This window comes from Manacus candei, unplaced genomic scaffold, assembly GCF_025592945.1.
Source record: "Manacus candei isolate 608988 ecotype Guabito, Panama unplaced genomic scaffold, ASM2559294v1 h1tg000069l, whole genome shotgun sequence".
Taxonomy (NCBI): Eukaryota; Metazoa; Chordata; class Aves; order Passeriformes; family Pipridae; genus Manacus; species Manacus candei.
The window spans coordinates 5,188,360-5,214,597 of record NW_026138117.1 but is presented as its reverse complement, the minus strand read 5'-3'; the positions used below and the strand labels follow the sequence as shown (position 1 = coordinate 5,214,597).

Sequence of the window (26,238 nt, the reverse complement as noted above, 5' to 3'; positions counted from 1 at the left end):
TTTCATCTTTTCTTGTTCATCAGATACCCAGGACTTAGACTGTATTAAAAAGTGATCCTGTAATAATCTTGGAAGTGAATGTTCAGTCTTACTCAGAAGCTTATGTGAAAAATCTTCATAATGTATAGCAACAGGCTTTCCTGCTTTTACACATGCCTTAGTATTCTTTCTGTGGGAAGAAATGGTACTGTAGGAATAAACCAAGTCTCCTACACCAGCATGAATCCTTTTTGTGGAGCTTCCACAGAGACAGTAAGGTTTGTCCAGAGGGGATCTTTAGGAACAGGACCCCACACTGCACACAATCTAACGAGGCAATAACAAAATGCAACATTAGATGCTTTACACTTGTGGTGAAGTGACAATGACGCTTCTGTTCAATGACAGAACAGTTGAAAATATAACTCATAAGTGAAAAACTGTTTAATTTGGAATAGATCTTTTATTATAATGTTGAAAAATATCTGTACATTTATTGCATGCACATTTTTTCTACTCCAAATAGCTATCCATAAGTCTGAAGATCCACATTCAGTAAAAACTTACAGTAAAAGGAAAGAACTTGCCTGTTCTGTAATCCTGGACTTGGTAACAATAGGTGTTCTGCATCAAATTTTCACTTTTTAAGTTTGTTCTGCAGCAAATCTGAAGCTGAAAACAAAGCTTTCTTTGACAGTAAGAAATTTCCTGGTTTTAAAAAGCTAAAAAGATTAAAGTTTGCAGGGATATCTTTACTAGAACACATTTTCTTCATACACCCATGAAGTAGGAGGAGATTTGGCTCTGATCTTTGAATCTGAGGGTATTCCCTATCAGAAGAAAGTATAACTAGGCATGAGTTCAAAGCAGGGGGGGAAAAAGTGAATATTTCTTGTTATTAAAAATACAGTCTATTTTCTCAGTACCTTGAAGGAATGCTATCAGTATCCAAAACACCACCCTAAATTTTAAAATGTTATTTCCGTATGGAGATCATAGAATCATAGAGTCACAGAATATGCTGAATTGGAAGGGACCCACAAGCATCACTGAATTCAAATCCTGACCCTGCACAGGACCATCCCCAAGAGTCACATCGTGTTCCCAAGAGTAATAATAGCAGTAACAGCATGGTCTACTGTATTTGAAAGATTTTAAATTTCCTCTTTGCATGAAATTGATTTTAATATATATATAAAATATAAAAAATTGCATATAAATATATATCAGTGTATTTATTTCCCTCAACACTCCTTTTTTTTAATGCTGTATTCACATCAGTCTCAAAAGAGCCTTTAATGAGGCATCCATACTAAGAAAAACTAAAATTTCATGGTTTGAGTATCACTATTGAATCAAAAAGAAATGTGGCAAAAAAAAGGTAACAAAAGCATAACATTATACTTTCTAGTAGCATAATACACATTATACTTTCTAGTCAAATAATACAGAAAGCATTTAGGTTTGATCAACTGCATTAGAAAGGTGAAGTAAACCTGGAAGGCATTCACCTATTCACAATAATAACTTTCTGTTATATGTACAACTATATATAGAAAGAATATAGGTACATTTAGCTTCATGCAAAATACTCCACATGATCTAGAATTAGTTCTTCACAGAACTCTCATACCTATAAAAACTTGTCTCAGCTCCCTAGACCTCTTCTATTGATTTACCTTATCATTATTCAGTTGAAGGACTGAAAAAAGCTCAAAAAAAGTTCAAAAAACACGGTCAGACTTCCAGATTGTAAAATCATGTACCTTCTGATTGTAAAATCATGTACCTTCTGAAAGGAAAAAGAGTTGCAGGCATGTAGCCCATCCTGAGAGTCCAGCAGTATTTCCACAGACTGTTCACCCAGTGTTAGCTGAGTGTGAGGATTTGAGTGTCAGTGGCATATGGTACCTCACGTGTTTCCAGAACTTAGAATTGGGTGACTGTGGGTGTGCAGTGTGCTGCTCTTTCCATTTGATGGTACCTTGCTGCTTAATAAGAAACCTGAGAGATTCCTGAAGCTTCCCATAAGTCCCAATTCTCTCCATTTCCAGAAGGATCACCTTTGTGTCATTTTGAATGAGGGCATTGTATAAAGCAATGTGTTGATCATAAGTAGGTTCTTTACAATTAATCAGCTGGTGTGTTAGAAGGATGATCAGCCGTCTGCTCCTCTGCATCCTCTTCTCAATTGCACTGGCTGTATCTAGCAATGTACAAGAAAGTTATGAGACCCTGATATTTCTTTTAGAACCCTTTTGTGTTTGGGCACTTCATTTTCATTGCTTTTTAACCAAAAATAACTTCCATCTCACTTCAGTCTGGTACAGTTTATTTATTAGAAGAAGGCCTTGCCCCCCCCCCAAAAAAAAACATCCCAACAACCAACCAAAGGGGGAAGCAGGGGGAAGAGAAAAGCAAAACAAGCAAAAAACCCCAAACCACAAAACTTTCCTTTCAAATGTTTTCTTTGGTTGTAACATTAATATTTTCACTGCTCTTAAGAAGTTTTAGGAATTATAGCCTAATGACCTAGAGTCAAGTTCTGTAGATTTGGATTACATCAAATTTGTGCTTGGTAAACAGTATCCATGTAAGGAATCATGTTCTATTAAGTTCAGTGCTTTAGAGACTGATCTTGCAATACTTACCCATGAAAACTAGTAATTTGGAGACTTTGGGGTGACTTGCTTCTAAGAGGCTTCTTTACAGGCAGGGAGAGTGTTAATTCTCCTGAGTTATAGCATGCTAAATTATACACTAATCTCTGTGTCGGGTTGGTGTTCACCTTGCAGGGGTGGATCCAGACTTGCAGGGCATTTGTATGACAGCACAACTGAGGGTGTTTAGATTTCCCACTACCATGTTAGACAGACCTGATCAATGGAACTGTGCCTATGATGTCGGACGTGTTGAACCTAGGAAACTCAAGAGCCAGCATGCTATGGGAGAAAATTCTGGATCAGCTTGGAAAGCTCCACATCAAGCCTCCGGGAGCTGCTTTTTCTCAATGACCTGCTGGGATGTCTATGGGAGGAAGACTGCAAATGAATGCTTGTCCAGTGAAACCCTCATCTCAGTTTTAAGAGATTTCTGTGGTCTGAAGAATGAAAGCTGGAGTTGTTTTGGGGGGAGCATATGATGCTGGGCCAAAAGAAAGGAAGTGGGAGCCCAGATGAAGAAATTCAATGTAACTATTATTTAAGAAGCCAACTGATAAGCAGACATCACCAGCCAGCTCCATACGCATCCTCTTTTCCTTTGCTGGGGGCTGCCAGCCCACTGCAAGGATCTTCTCAGTCTCAGAGAGGCCCAGGTTTTTCAGCTTCTTACTTTTTCAGGAAGAAAACTCTTTCAATGAGTTCTCCATTCTCTTTCTTGGCTCTGGGACCATTTTGTGAAAACAATTTGCCTTTCTATGATGTTCGCCAATTCAGACTCTTTTCATTTTCTTCTTTTTCATTAAGTTTTCCTGTTGTTAGGAGAATAGATACCTTGGAAGGTGAGAAAAATGAAGCTAAGGAGTTACTGCCATAGGTTTAGTTCCCATAATAACAACAATTTTAAAAAAACAAAACCTTTCTCAGTTTTGAGGTGCAGTCCATTGTGCTCAGGACTGAAAGACCATGGACCTGAGGAGATATTAATTTCTCCATTTGGATTTCTGATGTTATTCTTGTGGCAAGAGGAAAGACAGGGCTGCATGATGCAAATACTTTAACCGAAGGATTCATTGCAGCCTGTTCTATGAATTTTAGAAGTTTATGTGAGTTCAGAAACTGACAGAAAATATTGTGAGAGAAAAATACATCACAACTGTTACAGATTAAAAATCAAGCATCTGAAATCCAGCTAGGACAGTATGTTAGCGGAAGTATAACATAAGCTTATCTGGTTCTCAAAGCCTTTTCCAGTCCTTTGCCCATGGCCACAGCTGAAGATAGAACACTTGGCTACACAGAACATTGCTCCAGTGAAGTACAGTCATTCCTCTGATATTTGATCATGGTTTCTTGTATTACAGATACAGTGGCTCCAGCAGTGCTTTGCTAGATTCTGCAGCAAAGGATGCAGTTGGCAGGAAAATGAGATCATGAGAATAATGGAGTAGAGGTAATGTTGGTGAAAACTCCTGGTTTGTTGGCTAGTATTTGCATTTGCAACTCTTCAGGTCACTGCTAGGTTGTAGAAAATACCATTAATTGGCAAGACCAGGAAACAAAAAGAATGCTAGTTTAAGGAAGCATAATAGGAGTCCAACAGCTATGCAGTGCTGTTTATCACTTGAATCATTCTGTATAACTTTCCCTTTTACTGGAAGAACACAAGTTTCAAGTAACAAAGCTTTGCTCTGAAACCAAGAATCATAAGCATTTCTTGGAAAACTAATTCCATTTTATATACTCACTGCAATTTTATTTTTTTTTCCTAGAAATACATGGAGTTTTACAATGAAAAATATGAAAAACTATGATGCGTGTTCAGGAAGGATCACAATAACTCAAAGAGGCATTTCCTGTTTATCTTTGCTTAGAATGTTTTAATTGTAAGGTTTTGGATTTGGAAACCAGATAATGAAAGGCTCAAGATCAAAAGATAAACAAGAGTGGGGAGCATATGTGTAAAGTCCATCTTCCTGGAAGCAGAGAACTTTTAAGTGCTCTCAGTGGTAGGTAGATTAGAAACAGCTTTTCCACTCAAGTGAAAACATTTTTTGGGCATCAAAGTGGATAAGAAAGAGAAAAGGCAAAGGCTGGAAAAGTAGGCAAGAAGAGAAAAAGAAGAACAATGGTCAACACTTGTGGCATTTTTAGATTTTTGATTAAATCAGACCAAACAAGTCAAACAAAAGTTACTCCCTGTCCCAGGCTGGCTTGGTGAGTCTTCTGTCTGTCACCTCTGGGTTACAAGCTTCCATTCATGCCTTCACTAAGTGAAAATGTGTTTGTTTTCATCCAACTTCTTAGAGCCCTTGTAAGTTCCACAGTTTTAACCTCAGTTGTATGCCATGCTCAGTTTTCTTCATGATTTCCATCCATAAACCACAGTTTTAGAGTAGTATCTCAGAAGAAAATATTAAACTGTCCCCAATCTCCTGAAGAGGTGGTGTAAGTTTTTGTCATTGACAGTTTTGTGAGCTACTCTTATCTGCTTGTGCTGGATCTGGGAACGATCTGGCTCAGCAACTTTTGCAGCTTTTTTTTACATTTGTGTTGCAGAGTTTTTTCTCAAGGCCAGGCAGCCCTTTCACAACTCTCCAGCAGAGAAGAACATCAAAGATCCCAGTCTCAGCTCAGGACAGATGAATGACACCTGGCCCACTGCAGATGACTTCAGAAATGTGTAACAGAAAATATGCCAGCTTAGGCTTCGTGCCTGCTTACTGACAGGGAGAGAAGATCTGCTCCACAGAATAACCAGAGCACAAGATAAACAGACAAATCAGCTCTGGAGGAGAGCAGATAGCAACTAGGTGACAGCAGTCATACAAGGTAGTGTAAAGGTGTCCATATGGAAATTAGCACAGTTTAATTAACATGATTTCATCCTGTAAGACAAGGAAGTGGAAATAAAGCATACCAACTCTCTTCTAAATCAATGCTGGGAATTGTGTGAACAGAAAGTAGGTCATGTCAGTGAACAGAAGCTGAACTTCCTGTGACTCTAACACCCTCATAACAGGTTGAAAACCCCTGAGTGATAACAGCAAAGGCATTTCCTCAACTCAGTTTGTGGTTTTCTCATCTTCCTTGTGTTGAGACAGCCAATCCTACTCTCAAGTGGTTTTGTTGTAGCTTTGCCCAGACAATGGCTGTGCAGTTACACTATCCAAAGAGCAGGTGTATGTTTGAAAGAGTCACAGCTGGGGTCACATTCCCTGCATATTTCAAGATGATAAACAATTTGTGCCCCTTCCCTGTAGCTTGCTTTTCTTAGCACACTGGTAAGCACAGGGTACCTTTGTGTCACCCTGCCTGAAAGAGCAAACACACAGCTGCTGAAGAGATGAACATCAAGCTCAGGAATTTAAAGTGACCTCCCAGACACCTAAAAGAGACTAGAACCACAGTTTGCTCATGCTTGACAAGTCATTTAGTGCATTATCAGACCTGAAACTTACCTTCTCCAGGATATATATCTCTCCCATAAATACACAATTTATATCCACATTTATTTTCTAGAATATCTGGCATGATTTGATAAACAAAGTATTCCACAAAATTAGCTTCATTGGTGTGGTTTTTGGGGTAGATAACATATGCATCATATATCTTCCCATCTGTAAGGCAAAACAAGAGGAAACTGTATTGTGTTGGCATGAATTAGAGCTGTCTATTGCAAAAACTAGGAGAGAAATAAAAATATCAGTCTTTGAAATAGATCTAAGAGGAAGCTCCTGCCTATCTGAATAATGTATTTCATCGGGTGCATGTTTGGAAATCAGAGACTGTACACATTTGTTTTCTGTGCTCAGTTGTTATGTCCTGTGTGTTTGTACCTTTGGAGAACCTGAACTTTGTATTGTGAAGGATGAATCCCAGGGTATATAGAGTAAGATTTCAATTGAGCAACGCATATTAGCACGAAATAGAGATGAAGCTCAGCATTTGTTATTTCAGTGATACAATGGGCTGTTAATAGACTTTGTCTCTCAGGACTTAAATTCTTCCATCTTGAAGATATTACTCATCATCATTACCACAAGATATCGTACTTCTGAGTGAAAAGCTCCATTCAGAAGTCTTATAGTCGGAATCAAGTACAAAGTTAAATATTTATTTAGCTCTTGTTTATTTATTTATTTAAATATTTATTTCTCTCAAATACATTTTCCATTACAGCATTTTTATTCCAATCCCAAATGTTTAATTTCTTTCTTTCCAGTGGAGATCCTTTCTTTTGTTCCCGTCTGAGGTTCTTGCTCAAACTGTCCTAACAATAGATCCTATGAGGAGCAGCTGAGGAAGTTGGGGTTGTTTAGCCCGGAGAGGAGGAGGCTCAGGGGTGACCTTATATCACTCTCTACAGCTACCTGAAAGGAGGTTTTAGCCGGGTGGGGGTCAGTCTCTTCTCCCAGGCAACCGGCAATAGGACAAGAGGACATAGTCTTAAGCTATACCATGGGAGGTTTAGGTTGCATATTAGGAACAATTACCTTTCTTCACAGAAAAGGTAATTAGATACTGGAATGGACTGCCCAGGGTGTTGGTGGAGTCACTGTCCCCGGAAGTCTTTAGATCACAGGTGCAAGATCCCACTGCCTGGTTAGCTCTGTTGATTTTATTGGTAAGGAACTGGATTTGGTCTCTTAAAAACATGTACCACATCATGTCATTAAGCCCCGCCTGCCCTTCAGCTGCCACTGCAGAGGGCTTCAAGTCTTATTTAAGTCCTAAGGTAGCTCCAACGGACTATCTGCTTACAGCTAGACAGCTGAACACAGCACAGGTCTCCAGTGTTCTTGTCCATGATGAAAACTTGCATGTGTGCACCTTCATTGCATGCAACTAAATTTAGATGTCTTGATCTTGAGCTGAAGTCCACCTATAATACTGGATGGGATGTATTCCTCCCAAAAATGTCTTACACAATATTCTTATCTTTCTTTTTGGCTTATAAAAATTGTGTTGCTCTAACACGTCTTTAACACATTAGCCAGCAGGTTTGTTCCTCTGCTCTAAAGCAGAACACATAACGAGTACAGTTAATAGCACCATAAATTGGATTTTCAAAGTCATTCAATGTTTTCTGGCAAATACTTTCGTTTTAAAAAACTATGAAACCAGGATTGAATCACTCTTTTACGTAATATATCACTACAGAACCCAGGAAACAAGGGAATGTGAAGCATTTCCAGAGCTATGTATGATTTCTCTTAACTAAAGGCTTAAGAAAGCAAAGGATCAGTCTAAGGTGTCATATGAGTTAGCAATCAAATATCAAATCAATTAATTTCCGTATGATTTCTCATTTCCTTTCTTTAAACTTTGTTTCTCAAATCTTACTCACCGTCCTTGACGGAGTAGGGCTGAAATATCTCCCGATACAATAGGACGATATCAGCTCGGAAGGACTGATAAAGTATAACCGAGACTGCTATTGCAGCTAGCAGAACTAGAGATCCTGCGATCAAGAGGACATTACAAAGAACCACTGCAAAGTAGAGGGATATATTGTTAGCCATAGAGAAGTTAACCTGTGTGCTGAAAATTTAGCCTTCTGTTATAGCTTTAAGGAGCTCGAAACAGAGATAACAAAGCTTTTTCCTTCCTCAGTTTGTGTAGCCAACACAGAGACCCCTAAACTAGAAGCATATTAGCAAAGTAAATTAGCATTTACTTTGTTGAATACAGACCTACTTATACTAAATACCACAGATGACAATGACGTTTAAGTATTTTGTAACTTTGTAAAAGTGTTAATAACACAACCAGGAACAATGTTCAAACATTTTTTAAGACATCTAAGCCTATACATGAAAACCACCTTGTCCACAAAAGGACAAGCTTCTGGCATGATTGCACAAACAGGGTACAAGGAAGCATGATGTGCCTGTAATGAAATCTTCGATGTAAGAACTAAGTACACCAAACAAGCAGGAAAACAGAACATGTCTTGCTCATAAAAATAAAATAAACTGTGCTAAAGTCAGATGATGTTCTCTCCTACCTTTTCCTTTAAAGAGGGTCAAGGAGCATAAAACAGCAATGATGAGTAAGAAAAAATGGGAAAGAAAGTAGCCACCCACTTTAGTTCCAGCTTCCCTCATGGAAGAGCTCTTGAATCTCACCATCTTCATCTTAGAGATGAAGACTTATCAAGGATAGATTCAGACTAACTAGATATAAGGAAGAAATTTTTTACATTTAGGGTGGTAAAACACTGGAACACATTGCCCAGAGAAACTGTGGAAGGTGTCCTTCCAATGGCTGAGGTGTTAGGCCTAGATAACCTTTAAAAGTCCATTCCAACCCAAACCATTCTATAAATTTATGATTCCATAAAGAAGGCAATCACCAACCCTGTGCTAGTCTAGGACATGATTGTGATTAACACTCCTCTAGAAGAGAGCTGCATTTCTATCATAACCCAGTTAGACACATTTTTGCAACAGTCCATTTTTCCTCATGTTCTGTGATTCATGGAGCAGAAGTCAATCTAGATATGTGCATCCTCTAGATAACATCTAGTTCTGCTATAGCAGGAGACAAGGTGAGGTAGAAGCAAGGTCATTTCATACTCACTTCAAACTAGAAAGACAGAATCTTAATCTACAGACTATTACAGTCACAAAGCTGAAGAAGATACTCTTGACCTATGTCCTGGATGTACAGAATTCACCAGGATTCAGTATTGAAAAAACTATCAATTCCAGATGGCCAAGATTGAAATTAAAATATCAAAAGCTTTCTACAGCAATTACACAAAAAGGATTCATTATTCTATTGCAGGGAAGATTAATGGCAATTGTTTCACAGTAGAAATCTGTTCCTAAGCCAATGAAAAAGATACCAAAGTCTTCTCCACTTGGTTGTAACATGTAGACTCAGAGCAGTCCTGCGTACATTTTTTCTCTCACAACTAAATCCATTAAGAGATTTCCATTCACAGTCCACTGTCTTTACATAATTATTTGTGCCTAACAGGACAACTCACCATCCTATAGTTGTAATGATACAACTGCTCTGGGGACTGTCTGTGGTTCAGATCACTGAAATTACAGTGTATTGAGTTGTACTTATAGAGGAAATGTAAAAATATTAGTGCCAGAGAAATTCTGCTGAAAAAGTATAGAAATGAAGAATTTAGAAGTACATTTTCCTTTTTCTCTGGTAGGATGTGAGGTAAATCTATCACTATTTTCACACTCTTTACATTTTTTCTTTGCCATTTAAAGGGAGAAGGAAACATCAGGCTTGTGATGAAGCTTACCTCACCAGAACTAGATTTGAGGAAAACACCTTCTGATAACATTGAAGTGAGTAAGAAAACAGTTCCTTTTATGGTGAAGTTTGATTGTTTTGTATTTTTCACAGTGCCACATGATACCTATGAAGGAATCTTGTCTTTGTCCACACCTTCAAATTTTATGATTTGATCCATTTTCCTGGTCAATTACACACACACTCACAAAATGAGGAAACTCCTGACACTGCCTGGTGAGGACGACCCAAGCATCAGAACTTGACACTGTTTCTTGTTGATTCATTTGTTGACAGTGCCTATCACAACATTACTATTACTGTTGTAATCCATGTCTCTATAAGAATCTATAGAAGAAACAGGTTCCAACAACGACTTCTGCAATTATGAACCTAAAAAACTGTTTATGTTTGGTTTTGTACTGATTAGACCAAGGCTGGAAAAGAAGTGATAAATTTCCTGTGCTTATGCAACTTGTAAAGCATCAGACAAGAATTCCACAGAGGTCTTCCTGGAAGAGGAAGTTCAATTCCCAGCAGGACTCTCATTTCTCTGGAATAAATCAGCTCTCTTCAGGACAATGGGAGCAAGTGCCACAAGTCCCTGAACAAAGTTGAATAGATCCTGTTGTTCCATTTGACTTTGCTGCATCATTTAGTGGCAGACAGTTCATGAGTAGGCTGTCTTCTATGAATTTATGTTCAAGAGCAATGGGAATACAGAACTATCAGCTCACAAGAAACAATATTGGAGAGGCAAGAGAAAACAAGCCAGAAAACAACTTTTGAAGGATTTCCTGCTGAACTCCAGAGCAGTTTTGTCTAACTTCTCTGACTTCTAAGACGGATGCACTTCCAGACAGTAAAGGCAGAGATCTGAGTCTGGAATTCCTGTCCACATCAGTCCACCAAATATGAGTCAAAAGGTTAGGTTCAGCATTAAGTATCTTTGAGGAAGAACAGAGCTGATGCTTTGGGCTGACCTTTATCTCTGCTTTGAATGACTGGAATTTATAGTGTTTTCCAGAGAAGAGGGTTCATGCTAGAATGATTTGTGGTCCTCTGGGCATTTTGTACTTCCTCCTGAATAAGAACCGAGGAATGCTCAGGGAGAAATAAGATGATGTTTGTAGGTCAGACACATGAAAAGCCACCTCCAGTTATTTAACAAGCCCTGAATCAAGATAATGAACTAAAAAGCAGTGACAGCTTACATATTAATAAAGAGGGAAGGAGTTGAAAGGTATTCAGAAAGTCCATATGTTCCCTAGCAGACAGGTTAAAAGAGATGCTGAAGGGATGTTCCTGTCCTTGCTGGTAGAAGGAGATAACACATTCACTGTTTCTGCAATTACTTGTCATTGCCTCTGTCTCAGGAGCTAACAGCTTCCCTACCTCCACCAGCAGAGATACTTTTGTGAGCATTCATCCACTGCAGTTATCAATGACCTGAACGGACATGAACAGTGTAGATGATTAATTTCCTCGTTCTTGAGCGGTGGCATCTTTCAGCGTAAGAGATACCAAGCAACTGCAGAGGGCAACTGAGAGTAGTCTGGCAGGTAGAGTTGCTGTCTCTTGCCAGGTGTGCAGCAAGACTAGATTTGTCTTTGCCATGAAATGTGGAAGAAAAGGGAATTAAAAGTTGTCACAAATTTATTAGCCTTAGTGACCAGAGGCACACTACTGCAGTGACACAGACAATTTCAGAGCATATGAGAAGACATGTCTCATGGCAGAAAGAGAATGTAAAATCTGGGATGCTCACCATCTGTGGCATTAAAAAGGGAGATACAGTACGGAAAGATCTGTAGGAAATGGGATGTGAAGAGGTATTATGACTCATGAAGTGTTGGTGAGGGAGTCAGAAGATACCAAACAGCTTCAGCCAAAGAAGGGACAGAAAGGATGAGAAATAGTGTGGAAGATGGGTTCCATATTGACTACAGGTGATCAAAGTCTAGGCAAGGGTTGAATAAGAAAAAAATTGAGAAATCTTCCACAGCAGAAGGAGAAGCAACCTCTAAATGTAGCAGCAGCAACAGCAGCTGAAAGATGCAGGGACATTAGCACCTCCTAATGGAGGCAAGAACACAGCTGCAGAGACTGTCAAATGTCAGCATTTTTATTATCTTCAGAGGGAAGCTGTCATTGTTCTAGCATAAATATTGCTCAGCTGTGTGAGGAGTGAGTGAAGAAAACTAAAGCAGAGCACAGCTACTTCTGGATGCATCATTGCTTGCACCAACAGTGCTGAGGAGCAGAAACAGACAGCTTGTCAATAGCAGCAACAAGGAGAAAGGAACAGGTATCCACACAAAAAGGGCAGCAGCAAAAAGGGGATCACGGTCAAGAGCTTTCAAGAACATTTACTGAAGACTTATGGATAAAAAACAAAATAAGATTTGTCTGCAACAGAAGGCAGATTAAATGATTCACTGGATGAATACAGAATATGTTACACTCTTTCCTTCGACTAGTCTGTAATACAGGACCAATAGTGCATTGCTGAACTAGAGTGAGCAGAACCTGTTACTCAGTTTCCTTCCCTTTCATTGCAAGTACACTCCCACGCTCAAGTACTGCAGTGCAGAGCTGGTGTGCTTCCAGCTTCCTTGAGTGATGCTACGCTCACACTCACTTATCTAACCAAAACGTCTGCCACCTTCCTCTGGAAGGATGTGGTGCTATGCTGCTGTTGTAATTCACCTACATGCCTTCTAGCCTTGGCTACGGCAAGGAAAAATGTCTAGTCCTGGAAGCCATGATCCTGTAGAAAGTTATGGGCAGTCAAGAATACTGCAGAACAAGGATCTGTGCACACCCTGTGATCACAATGCACTTGATTTTACTCTTCCCACCATTCACTTATCTAAAAATAATCCCTGTTTAAGGCCTTGACATTTATTCTCAAGGTCCTCAACAAAAGAGAGCAGGTTTAGATTAGATATTAGGAAGAATTTCTTTACTCAGAGTGTGGTGAGGCACTGGAACAGGTTGCCCAAAGAAGCTGTGGATGTCCCATCCCTGGTGGAGCTTTGAGCAACCTGGTCTAGTGAAAGATGTCCCTGCCTGTGGCAGGGAGGTTGGAACTAGATGATCTTTAAAAGTCCCTTCCAGCCCAAACCATTCTGTGATTCTTGGTGGTTCAGCATATCTGAAGGGATAAGAGAGGAAATCATTGACAGCAGCTTCTCCTTGTGCCTTCACAGACAAAATAGCATTTTCTGCCATAGGAATCTAACCTACAAGTGCTGGTAACAGTGCTTAGGGATCTGCCTATCCCTGTTAAAAAAAAAAAAATTCCCATATGAGCTAAGGATCATTCCCATCCCCACCATTTACTGCCTTGGATTTTTCTTCTGTTTCAGGTACTCCTGAAACAAAACCAAGGGAAAGCCTTGGAAGTGCTACTGATGCCTCTGTGTGGCACAGAGTGAATCTCTCTCAGAGAGAGAAGATAAAGAGACTCCAAAGAAGTTAGTCACACCACTTAACATTCAGTCAAAAAAAAGGCACTAAAGTGGATGCAGTATGGGAAAGAAGGCAAATCAACTGGCAAACCAGCAGCTGAAACTCTTATTTTTAAAGTTTGCCTATTTTCTGCCGTGGTTTCACACTAGAAGCAACGGTTTGTCACAGTGGAGAAATAACCTAGAAACAGGATATTCTTATCACAGGGCTGATACAGTCACACTCTGTTCTGTATATTTCATCTCTTGCTAATATTGTTTGAATAATGCCCCACACACACAACAGAATTTACCCCAAGGACTTTCAGCCATGAGAATTTTGCCACTGGCTTGAATATGTGGGAAAGAAGCAGGCTGTTTTTCTTACTAGCAGAAACTTTCTTACCAACCGAAACAATAAACTCACCAACATATTTCGAACTGAGTTCAAAATGTAAAAATCAAAATGAAATATCTTACTCTCAAATTGTGTTTTGAGTTGTAACGTCACTGTGACTCTTGTGTTGTGCATTGCATTCAATGCTATACATGTGAAATTTGACTGCAGATCCTCCGTTTTTACTTCAGTTATATTCAAAGTGGTCTCTTCATAGTATGCTTGCGCGTGTCCTTCAAAACTAACAGAGAGAGAAAGAGCTGGTACCATTGGTTTTAGTGGCTAGGCACAGTTTGCATAGAGGAAAGATTATTCTGTGTTATATGCACTTACAATTGTGTTTCTTCATGAAATCTTGTAAAATTGTAGTGTTTTGCTGGGATGTTATTCACATCCCATATGACAGCAGACATTGGCTGTTTCTTAATCCCCAGGAGGGCCTGACATTTCAGAGACAAAGCAGCACCTAATCAAGACACAGAGAGATGTAAACATTCCTTGATGAAAAATGTAATTTTATTTTCCTCATAACATCTTTTTCTACAAATCTTCATATGACTTGTGAGTTTTGTCTTAATGGTTTTGACATATTTTTCTGAACTACTGCTGACAAAATGATGCATAGAAAAGACTCAAAAATAATTAGTAAAATGAAATTTAACAAAAGATCTTATAAGACGCCAAGGATTACAGAAGGAATTGTTTATATTTATTATGATGAAGGCAATGTACATTTTACTTGTGATGTGTAACACATGTAATTGGCTATTGAGAAACATGGAAGGTATATGCTGATTTACACACAAATGTACATACACAATAACACATTTAAATTTTAGTATTTATTATTTTGCATAAGTCTTGTGTGCAGAGTGTTATCTTGGATTTTATACAAGCTGGACAAAAGTAAAGTAAACCTGTCCAAGTAAAATTAAAACAGGAAAATATTTATTATATATTTGTCATTAGGAAATATTTGTTCCAAAGTAAACATCACCATTGCACTAAAAGAAGGTATAAATAAAACATGTTAAATTGTTTCCATGTAAATCTGCATCTAAGCAGGACTTAGATAAGATTATGAAATCTTATGATTAAATCATGAATTGGTATTTGAGAGCATGGAGAAATACCTTCATTTTTGCAAACAAGGGACAATAGTACCAGTACAAGTGGGTTTTATATGTAAAGTGAATTTGCTTCATGTAAGCAGTACCAGATTACTTATTGTCCCAGAGCCCACAGTGCACTATACCCTGACCATCTTACTAGAGAAAGCTTTTCCTGGAGAACAGATCTTATTCACATCTAATAATGTGAAGAGACAACTGGGGGAAAGAGAAAAAAATAATGGTAATGCAAGTCAACATGGTAAGTTTATGAGCCACAGCATGTGGCACCTCAAAGAGGGGTGTGGGCCCCTGCAGTACTTGCTACCACAGCAGTCTTGCTGTAGGACAGAAACAGTGGAGTGGTAATTGTGATCCCTTCTCCCACTGGCCCAGCTTCACCCCACTTGCCCTGGGAGACAGGCATCCTGGATTGCCTATTTACATTTCAGATGGGTTTGGTCACTTGCTGGCAAGGTCTACTTTTCTGCACTGACTATACAAAAATCCCAGACAACTCTCACTCCTACCAGAAACACCTTGCTCTGATGGTTCAAGTTACCCAAGATTACTCTGAATCACTGAGAACATCTACAGGCCTAAACAAAATGGAGGGAGGGAGCAAGCTCTACCTCGTGGGTTCTCCAGCCAGCTATTTCTAAGTTCACTCCTTGGTCCTGTTTTTCACCCCCTCCCAGTATCTTCCTGATAGATCAGACTGGTCTGATCCATGCTAGCCAACACGACAGGAGAGAGGCAGTGTTCCTCAGCCTCAGGGCCAGCGACCAGCCCCTTCCTCTCCTTCACTCCTCAACAGAGACAGAGACACTGTCTCCACGTGGGGACTGAAAGTAACATGGAGTAGGTCTAATTGCAGGAACAGTCCATCTTTCCCTTTTAAGGGGTACCATCAAGCAGTTTCAAGGGATTTAGCTAAAGTCCTCTTTGAAGTGGATGGAAGCTGTCACCCCTTCAGCTGAGACGTAATGATTCACTCTGTGACTAATACTAGTCTATCCCAGTGAGAGTAGAAGAGGTTATTTAAATCACCTTAAACTACACTTCATACTTAAAAAACCCATCAGTTATCTCTAACTTCACACAACTGTGCTAGCAGTGAATTAAATCTCGTAAACATTGTGATGCAAAACTGTAATGAAAAATAAAAATCTTCTGGAAGATCCCCATATTTGCTAGGCCATAACAAAATGTTAATTTAAAAACAATTTGAAGTTTGTACTCACCAAGCTCCACTTCTATTACTTCTTTATTCTTTGGAAATAAGATTTGAGGAGGTAGAGGTGAGTGTTTTGCTTTAGAAATAAAAGAGGAAAAGAAAGCACATCTTAGAAAGTTGTGAAAACGCATTTTGTAAGATAACATCTGTAATCTGTACAGTTAATATTTTATGATCACAAAACAGAATTGCAAACTAACAGTGTTTCACATGCCTGTTGGAAAAATCTGGGTTTAATCCTATAACCAAATATTTCTGGGGAGTAAGTAGATGTTAATACTTTCGGTATTTTCTACTCATTTAATTTTTAAGTTTGTACATAAAGAGCAAGGAAAAAACTTAGTTTCTGAAGTACTGTTTCAGCTGCTGAGTGGGGAAAAAAAATCAAATAGGCTTTGTTTTCTCAGCTGCTTTTTTTTTTTCAAGAGATACAGAGATTCCTTCCAACAATGGAGAAATTACTCATATCCACTATATGAAACAGCTAATATATACTTTTTTGCAGTATCTGAACTGGTAACCCTCTAGCCCACAGCTGCCTGCCCATGTTCTTCTGTTTCCCCCATCTTCTGAAGACTCTGTACTGTCTGTGCATCTCTTGCTGCACACAACTGCTTCCCTTTACATCAGTCTACATGACAGTGAGCATTCCTCATCATAGAATGCTGCAGTCATAAAATCTTAAAGTTATGAAAAGATCAAGTCCAACCATTAACCCAGCACTGCTGTGTTCACCAAGTGAACTCCAAGTGCCACATCTACCCACCTTTTGAATAGTTCCAGGAATGGTGATTCCATCATTTCCCTGGGCAGCCTATTCCAATGCCTGACTACCCTTTCAGTGAAAAATTTTTCTTATATCCAATCTAAACCTCCCTTAGTACAACTTTATGCCATTTTCTATAATTATCTTCCAGAAGGAATACTATTTTTTCTTTGACATATTTGGTTTTTATTCTCACTAATAATTGCTGTGAACATGTCCAAATTACATCCAGCCATTTGAATTAGGCATTAATATATTTCAGAATTTTTTCTCTTTATGCATTTTTCTTCTTTTCTTGCCTTTTATACTGTCTCATATTTCCCACTGCAAATGCATTGCTTGCTATTGTTTTCCTCATTAAAGTTTTCCAACTCAAGGCACATCCGTGAAACCCATATAACCTATATACCCTAAAAAAATTTGCAGGACTCATTTATGCCTCTGCTTCCCAGACTACCAGAAAAGCAGTTCTCTTTACCCATCCTAACTGTTTCTAATTTTCATTAACTGGATCTGATAAAATAGAAGTGTGGACAGAGCCAGTAGCTCTAGCTAGCTGAATATGCTAAGTTCTTAGCTGCCAGCATTCAGAGGCAGAAGGTCCTCCGGATCAGTATGGATTTGCAAGGCAACAGGAATGTACATAATAGTTCAGTATTATTAACAAAACTTAACAGCTCCGCTCATCAGCATACTAATTTTAAGGTCTGATAAAACCTCAAAGAAGTTTTCATTAAAGACTTTGAATTTAGCAAAAACTGGAGCAGACATGACAGACCCAGCTCATATTTCACGTTATGTTGCAATATCTTCTTTCTGCAAAGATTTCAAAAGAAAATCAGATTGACTTCAAAATCTGCCTGAATGTAACACAGGCTTTTGTAAATTTGAATGATTTTATACCAAATAAAACCTAGACATTTTTATTATAACCCAGGCAGAACAATATTCCTGGCCAGTTAGAGAAGTTTTGATGGAAGTACATTCAAACAAAAATTGTTAGGCAGAGAAGTGTCGTGAAGACCAACATGGTATTACACAGCATAGGAGGAAAGGCACCAGATTGTCTAAGTTACTGTACTAGGTCTCAGCTCAAATCTGCCTTTTGTCCAGCTCAGAATAATTAGAACAAACTCTCCTACTGAGATGTGGGCACAGCAGCAAAAACTACAAGAAAGGCTCCTACACTCCAAATCTGCATTCTGCCCACAAGCTGGATGCCTCCCCACAGCAAATGAACATTACTTGTTTTTGAAAAAAAAAAAAAACTAAACTAAACAAAACAACAACAAAAAACCCTGCACAAGCCAAGCTCAAACCCTCCACCACCCCTCAATAAAAGGTCTTTCTGACTGTTTTGCTACTGATCTGGTTGCAGAACTGAAAACGCATTTTGAAGTTTTGCACGTTGATGCAACATGAAAGTGCTGATGTCTGTGTGCTATTCCCTGACCACATCCAAATACAAATCCTGCCTGAGAAGACTGCATCCTAGAGGCACCTTAAAGTCCACATGCCTCAGTCATGTTGGCCATGTTCAAAATCACAAAGACACAGTAATTCCTGAGCTCCACTCGTTTTCTATCTCTCTATATATCTTGTTCATTTTGTCTCATCCAAGACAAATCTAAAGATTTTTTCAAACCTACTATCAAATAAATGTTAGATAATCAAGATGGACCAAAAGGCATTGAGTTATAGGTTATCAACACATCAGTGATATAATGATCACCAGATGATCCTCACTAGCTACAAATTCTACTCCTCTCAAACAAATAGAAAGCAGAGCATTGTGGCATCCCTCTGAGGAGATCCTCCATTTCAGAAATAAGTGCTACCAGACAGCTCTGTGAACCACAGAACATAATCAGAGTCCTCAGTAAAAAGCTGAATGTGACCAGGCCTGACTTTACCCCATCTTGGTCCATTTCGATTTTCATCCACAAAATTCACCTTAAAAGGCTGATCTAAAGCTTAATTAAGAAGATAAATAAACCAACTGAAAGTCCTTTTCTCTTTAATGTAAAAAAGGGGGTTCCTTTGCTTTAAATTGACATTAGTCTTTTTTATCTTCGCAAGCTACAAAATGACTGCCTTACCCTCACTTATGAAAATTCTTGTTGCTGATGCATTAAACACATTTCCTTTATGAGTATAAATAAACTGACAAGTATAATAACCATCATCCTCCCTTGTTGGGTTCTCAATATAAATGTATTTTTCTTGCTTGAAGTATCTCTGTCCCTGAAGAGGTTTGCAGTCCTGGAAAAGAAAAATTTATTTGATTGCAAGTAGCTTTTCACAGTATTCTGATCTACACTGGCACTCTCGGGGGGGTTATTTACCTTATACCACTGGACGATAGTAGCATTCTTATAGTTATCAATGGTAGGACAAACAATTTTTCCTCTTTTAGTGTCATTTGGGTAACGAATCTGACTTGGGAAACATACTCCTTGCTTGTATGAATGCACTTGCACACTCACGTTGAATGACTTTGTGCGATTTGTTGAACTTTAAAAATGGAATAAAGGTATGTCAATTATAGTATTTATATACAGAATTTATTAAATATTTTTTTAAAATGTGAGTCTTGTTCTATAAACCTGTGGATGATTATTTTACTTCAGTGACAGATTGATTTTAATGATCTATTATAAAAATAGCAATTGCAGGATGAAAACTTATGAAAAGTTATGAGGAAAAAGGCATCATTTCCCCACATAATAATTAGAAGATGTTAATAATATGTGTATGTTTCTTTCTAGTCTTACACCTTTCATTTTTCAATGTGGCACTTACAGATGTGTTACACAAGTGTAGTTTCCGGAATCCTCTCTAGAAATTGGCAGAAACCAAAGAAATCGTTCTAAAGAAAATATTCGTGATCCCTCCTCTTCTGCAGGAATTATTTTGTTAGTATCCATGTGATACCAGGTGACTTTCACAGATGAACTCCATTTGGGACATTTTATAACTAAAGCCTCGCCTTCCATTGGATCAACTGTAAATGAACAAAAGATTAAAATTTTAGATTAATTAAACCTTTGCCCCACTGAGACAGAGGAGAACTTGACATTCCTGAATCAGCAGGCCAGTCATGTCCCTCTGCCTTCCTTGGGCTTTCAGAGATGACACATTGAAAGCTTTTTCTCACCAGATTTTTTTTCTTTCGATTTTGTTTATCTTGAATTATGGAGCCATTTTTTTCCAAAAATAATAATTCATCTATGAGACTGAAACAAACAAACAAATCTCTAGATTCTAAGCAGACACATGCTAAAAAATATGAGGATTTAGTTGAAAAAAATAGTGATTTCTTACAATGAACTTCTTATGTAAATCTTAGCCTGAAATACTGTTTTTATTCAAAAGAGGAATTAAAACATAAAGAAAAATACTGACTTTAATGCTGCACTATGAAGTTAGCTTTCCTTACCTCAGTGTCATGAATAATTATTTATACAATACATAAGTGGTTTTGTTCTGGCTTTTTAAGGCAGAAAAAGGAAATTGATTTTTTTTTTCATGTAAGAAAAGAATCATAGATGGAGAAAGCCTATAGATTAGATCCTTAGGGAAAAAAAACCCAACCAAACAAAAACCCAAAAGTAGAGCTTCTCTCTGAAGTTCATGAAAATGTGTGGGGGGGAAATGAAAGAAATATAACAGACTGAACGGAAGAATTTGATGAGAAGGTGGGACAGTGAAAAGATGCTAGAAATATATAAGAGACAAATAAGAAGTTTAGGACAATAAACCACACATGCTCACACATAAGAAAAAAGAGAAACAAGTTGGGAGTAAAACGCTACATTCTTTAATAATATTTTAACTGCATGTACTTCTATTTTTTAGTACTGAAACTGATCCAGAGAAACTTGAATCAAGCAATTTTGACAAACATTTGAGTTCTCAGGCACCTGAACAGTGAAACACCTACTGAAAAAAGAAATACTAATCTGAAAGTTATATTGCATGTTGAGAAGAGAAAGATGAGGAAATGAGCATGGATAGTGATGGGATAAGGATGGAGCTTGGCAGAGGAACTGCAGTAGATAAGGGAACATGAAAATGAAAGTAAACAACCAAATAGGTAACCAAAACAGAGAGTATCTATCAAAATTGACACTTTGTGAGAGTATTGCCACCACTTGGCTTTAGACACATAGGTGCACAAATCAGATGGTGAGCCTCTCTACATGGTGAATTCTTCTGCTTTGGTTCTTTCTAAAGAAGCAGTCCATCTCCACTGATATTAGGTATCGTCTTGCTTACTAATTCAGGCACCTAAATTAGCCACATCAGGTATGAATACCCCCAACCTCATCATTTTAACAGCATTCCCACCCATCAGCCTTGCAAAGACAGTGGGACATATCAGGGGTGTCAGAAAAGGCAACATTGTCCCACCAAAAGTGAAACACATTGGAAATACAGCTTTCTCTGGGGAAAATTAGTAGGGAGAGGGAAGACATGGAAAAAGAGAGGCCTCATCTAAACTCAATTACTTCAGTGAAAATTATTTTGGTAAATTCTTCAGCAGGATTTGGCATCTTAATAAATCTAATTTGTTTGAATCTTAGCATTTATATTGTAAAATTGACAATATGGGGAAATATTTAGAGATCATATCATACAAAATTTTTCAGATAAATAAGCATCTCAGCTAGAGAATGGAAGTACATGAGTGCTGGGTAACACTATGTCACCGGACAGCAATATACAGCTGAGTCAGAAGAGCTGACCCACCAGAAAGAGTTTACTGTTCTGAACATCCCTCATATGCAGAGAAATGTTGTTGTTAAATTGGACTTTTCAGTTAATACCCCCAAATCTGGGACATTAAAGAGCATTTTTATTGAGCAGAGCACCCAGTTACACCCCTGATTTAGCAGGCTGCATATGCACAGGTCCTGTTCAGGGCAATCTAAGCATGCTTTTGGAGACATTGCCTGGCTGGGACCTTGAGCAACAGCTACTCTCAAGTTCTTTCAAAAAGACCCTTTTCTTTCTGTTTGCAGAGATGTCAAGTGGCAGAGTAGAACCTAGACTTGATGTTGTAGAAACGGACAGTACTTGCTGTTTTTTAGTATACAGAGAAAACACACCAAGTTTTTAAATCATGATTTGCAGCTTGAGATAAACTCAGTAATTTTAGGTTTAAAACTAAAACTACCGATTTGGAAACAGCCTACACATTTCTACAGATCAAACTTCATCAGGAAGTATTTTTAAAATGTGACTTACATGGTTCAGTTGTCATGGAAATCGAGAGGAAGGTAGATAGGAAGATCAAATCTGCATACCCCATCATATTTCTAAACCAAAAAGAAAAACATTGGTATCTTAGAATATACTCTGACTGCATCAAAAATACTGTACTGATGTACATCAACTAACAGAAAATGTTATCATGCAGTGATAAACTGCATCATGTGAGCTGCTCTGTACAGTGTGGTTTTGAAACTTTGAGGAGATGTTCTTTGTTCTATTATCAGTGCAATAGCTGATGTTCCATTGGAACTACTGTTATGACTTACTTTAGGGTTGGGGTAATTCCCCATGATAGGAATAACCATAACTCTGCCATGGTAGGCCTCAGGCAGAAGCCTCTTTTCACTTGGTTGCTTCTTTCTTTTTAAGGAAGCTAAATGTACAGTGGCATTCTCTTCATAGTCAAGTGTAGAAAAATTATACCTCAACTTAGAAAAGAACATATCCTGGGTTAGAAAATAGATACCCTGGCTTTGAAGGAAGGTTACATCCAATCAGCTACTTAGGTGCACAACACCTTTTTGGCTTTCTAAGGAAATGGAGGTGTTTTCAGTGACAGCTCCTCTAGGTAAGTGTTTAGCAGTAAGAACAAAACCAGGTGAGTGCCATCAAAAACGCTAACCTGAAAGGGAACTGAAAAAATGGACTGGAAAGGTAGGTAAAGGAACATATATTATACTTATGTAACAGCAGTATGGCAAATCCCATCCTTCACTGATGTTTTCATTTGTGTCTAACTGATATGGACCTTCTTGTAATTCCCATCTCATGATGTGGCTCAAGAACTCCACAGCAAACCACTTTATTAGAAAAACTGATCATTTGATCATGGACATTAGGTTGATCTAATCCAGGAATACCTCAGAAGACAGTAGGCATGCAATCCAGCTATACTACGTAGCTGTAAGCATTCTACTTACCATTAATAAACCCTTCCCTTGAATGCTGTCCTTCACTGCAGATCACAGAGTGGTGGATTCTATTATCATGTATGAGTAAGAAGCACTCCCACGGTACTACAGATAATTGGCAAGCTTTCAGGAGAAATGAAGTTAGAAATTAATTATAATTAATCTTGCAGAGAGTGAGCAGAAGTAGTGAAAAACAGGCAAGAAATGTAAGTACCGTCATCACACTTATGGCAAGGAAATTTTATTTCAGTGCCAAAGATTTCCAGACTAAATAAACATTGACAGACCTTATCAAGGCCTGCATTTTTGCCAAGTCTGAAATTCACAACAGATTCAATTTTGAGCTTTCACAAATGTCACCAGCTTTTTATTGATTTGGAAAGTTTCTTCTTTTAGAAGGTTTAATAACATCCATAGGGCTATTCTAAAACTGTGAAAAATAATAACAAAACTTAGTATTGGAAGAGAAAAGTGTGAGAATTTCGATGTAGGTATTCTGCAGGGATATTCACAAATCACAGGAAAGATGAGGTTTAGACCAAAAAAAGCAGAGTCTCAGCATTAATGTCACAGCAGGGCTGATGCCATGTCTTTTACAGAAAGCGAGTGAACAGCCAATGTGTGTGAGGAGTGCTGTTTGCTTTCATTAGAGCAGGACAAAAGCACCACATGCAAGTGTAAGTCTATTGACTTCATTAATTCTAAGGAAACTTTAGGCCAGGTGAATAGATTTTTAGAGGATACTTTTGAACATAACAAACATCAGGACTTTTGCCCCGGAAGAACTTAACAAGCTGGCCCAGAACAGGGTTCATGAGTGACCTGGGTCAGGACAAACCCTCAGGAGAGGGTCACAAAACAGCACACAACAAAACTCAGAGCATTATTTCTAACACTACCATGGACCAAAAATACCCTGACTATTCCTTCTCTGCTGAGAGCCTTTTCCCAGCAAGTGTTTGGTTCTGTTCCAGGAACTTATTTGCCCCCAACAAGGTATACCAGCAGTTATACTAACTGCCCTACTATTTTTTAGAGCTATTTTGTTTAAGCAACTGATACCTCAGCAAGATGACAAAAAGTAAAACAATTGATTTTTAAAGGAAAATCAGTTTCATAGACTAAGTTTGGAGACTGTCTGAAATGAGGTCCTTTCTCATTTGATATTTTATTTGTATGTGTCTATTATGCATTTGGCCACAAGTAATACCATTAGCAGAGATATTGGAGAGTCCCTTATTACCAGTGCTATTTGAGCCCTAGAAATGGAAGGCTGGTGATTAAGAGAAACTTATGAGGAGCTGTGCTTTCTCTGTTTTTGAGATACAGCTTTGTCCAGGAAGGGAGCCAATTACTTGCTCTCAAAAACTTTTCTAACAAGTACCAGAATGATTCAGAAGTAAGAAATTTATAATTTCTTGTCTCCATACTTGCTACCAGCCTGCACCAAAAGAGTGTAAAATATTTGAGCTGGGATTCTCCCCAGTTTGATGATTTCTTTATTGATTTTCCCTCCATTTTTAAGCTACCCTGTACTGGCAGTAGTTTAAGTAGAGTTTAGGGTTTGTGTGTATGAATACAGACAGTATATGAGGCTCTAGTTAAAGAGGAATGTTCCCTGAAAATACAAAGAGATCAGGCAATTAAAAGAACAATGTGATTCTGTTTGCATTTTCCAAAGTCAGCAGCAAACATCAAATTACCTCAATACGAACTGAAGCAGAGTTTACAGTTCTAGACAGAAAATATCAAGAGATGAACTGGTTCTATAGTGCCTTACAGCTTGTGGCATTACTCTGCACAAAGCAAAATTAAGGCATCCATATGTCCATGATCCTTAGGTCAAATGAAAAGAGTATTCTGAGGCATAAAACAAAGGCAGTAAGACACCTCATGTCCCATAGTCAAAAGAAGTTTCCATAGCTTGAAGCACTGAGAAACAAAGGCCATAATTTCTGGAAATAATTATGCACTTTCTGCTTTTGTAGTTTCATTTAGAACGTTTGTTTTATTACATTTGTCTAATGTGAAACTCGCATAACATATTTTTGGGTCCCCAGTATACTATGAATTTAGATTGCTAATATTAAGAGGGAAAAAAGATACAGAGACATTTTCCATAAATCTCTCTCTTCCTATAGCTCAGAATAAAAATTTCAGTGTGATGCTGAAAAAGCACTAGATCCAAAACTTGGGATAACTACCTGAGTATGTCAAAACCGGCTTCTAATGATTCAATATCAAAGGAAGGTGAAAGAACTGGGATCCCACTATGTACGTTGCAGAAGCAGTACTCTATAGGGCTTAACCTGTTGTTTCTCCAAAGGCAGCTGTCTTATATTTCTGATTTTCTTTCCAAAATTGTATTTGGCAACAAAATGTTTATAGCACTGTTTATAAAAGTGACAAACGTTATAAAGGCACCATACTTTGCATGCTAACAAAACTTGGAAACATTATTGCAATTTCTACTTTAAAAAGCTTAACAGATTTTACAATGTAAACATACCATGAAAGAGAAGTTGTGTGAGATTTGTTTACTAAGACATAAAACCCACATACCTTTTGAAAGTGATTTTCATTCTTTTAACAAACCAGAAAATCCATTCTGACTGAAAATGGACTGTTAAAATAGCAACAGTAAAACTGTACTTATTCCAGAACTAACATTCACAAGAGTTAAGAACTACACTAGTTACAGTGTAAAATTTAGGAATTTCAATATCAAAATATGGAAATGTTAGAATTGATATACACAGCATTCTTAAAACTATTTTGAAGAAAGTACATAAATATATTAAACTCTGATAAGTCAATTGCTCAGTAAAGTTTTTCTGTGTCTCTCACTTATTAATAAAACTGTATGCCAGAAAACTGAGGCCAAATCCATTTCTAAATACACTTCACTATAAAATAAATCTTTATTTTGGTCCCAACATTGTCTATCATGGAAGCATATCCACTATTCTAATCTAGTATTATTTTTTGTGATAAAGAAGCACATAAGTGAACTGAATAAAAACTTTTTTGTCAAATCCTACAATTATTTTTGGTTAAATGATAATATAAAAATTTGACCTACCTTCTGGAAAATTCAGAGAAGTGGCTTGTTCTCTGTGACTGGGTCTCTTGCACTGATTTCTCTGCTTAGCTTGTACCAAACATTACTGGAAACTCTTTATCTGGC

The 26,238-nt window shown here is 38.0% G+C and overlaps 1 protein-coding gene across 2 annotated transcripts; it reads right to left on the bottom strand.

Moving 5' to 3' along the window:
• Positions 1 to 439: 439 nt before the first annotated feature.
• IL1RL1 (interleukin 1 receptor like 1) lies at positions 440 to 26,238 on the bottom strand. 2 transcript variants are annotated; one of them, XM_051806958.1, is made up of 12 exons: positions 26,134 to 26,238; positions 23,061 to 23,174; positions 22,114 to 22,184; positions 19,666 to 19,867; positions 19,209 to 19,377; positions 18,963 to 19,125; positions 16,105 to 16,173; positions 14,085 to 14,217; positions 13,835 to 13,992; positions 7,990 to 8,133; positions 6,101 to 6,259; positions 440 to 2,185 (listed from the first exon to the last, which is right to left on the bottom strand). In XM_051806958.1, exons 3-12 carry the CDS (start codon positions 22,178 to 22,180, stop codon positions 1,839 to 1,841), a joined length of 1,611 nt encoding a protein of 536 aa, XP_051662918.1. In that variant the 5' UTR covers positions 22,181 to 22,184; positions 23,061 to 23,174; positions 26,134 to 26,238; the 3' UTR covers positions 440 to 1,838. The 2 variants fall into 2 exon arrangements, with proteins under 2 accessions (XP_051662918.1, XP_051662916.1); XM_051806956.1 differs by lacking the exon at positions 23,061 to 23,174 and adding an exon at positions 25,614 to 25,674 and having other exon boundaries at positions 26,134 to 26,208.

Excerpts from the sequence above, each read along its gene's own strand:
- IL1RL1 (XM_051806956.1), bottom strand. The coding sequence starts at position 25,633 with ATGAAAATCACTTTCAAAAG. Across the intron at positions 8,134-13,834 it reads ACTCAAAACACAATTTGAGA|TGGTTCTTTGTAATGTCCTC; the intron begins GTAAGATATTTC and ends TCTACTTTGCAG. Across the intron at positions 2,186-6,100 it reads AGATATATATCCTGGAGAAG|ATACAGCCAGTGCAATTGAG; the intron begins GTAAGTTTCAGG and ends GTACATTGCTAG.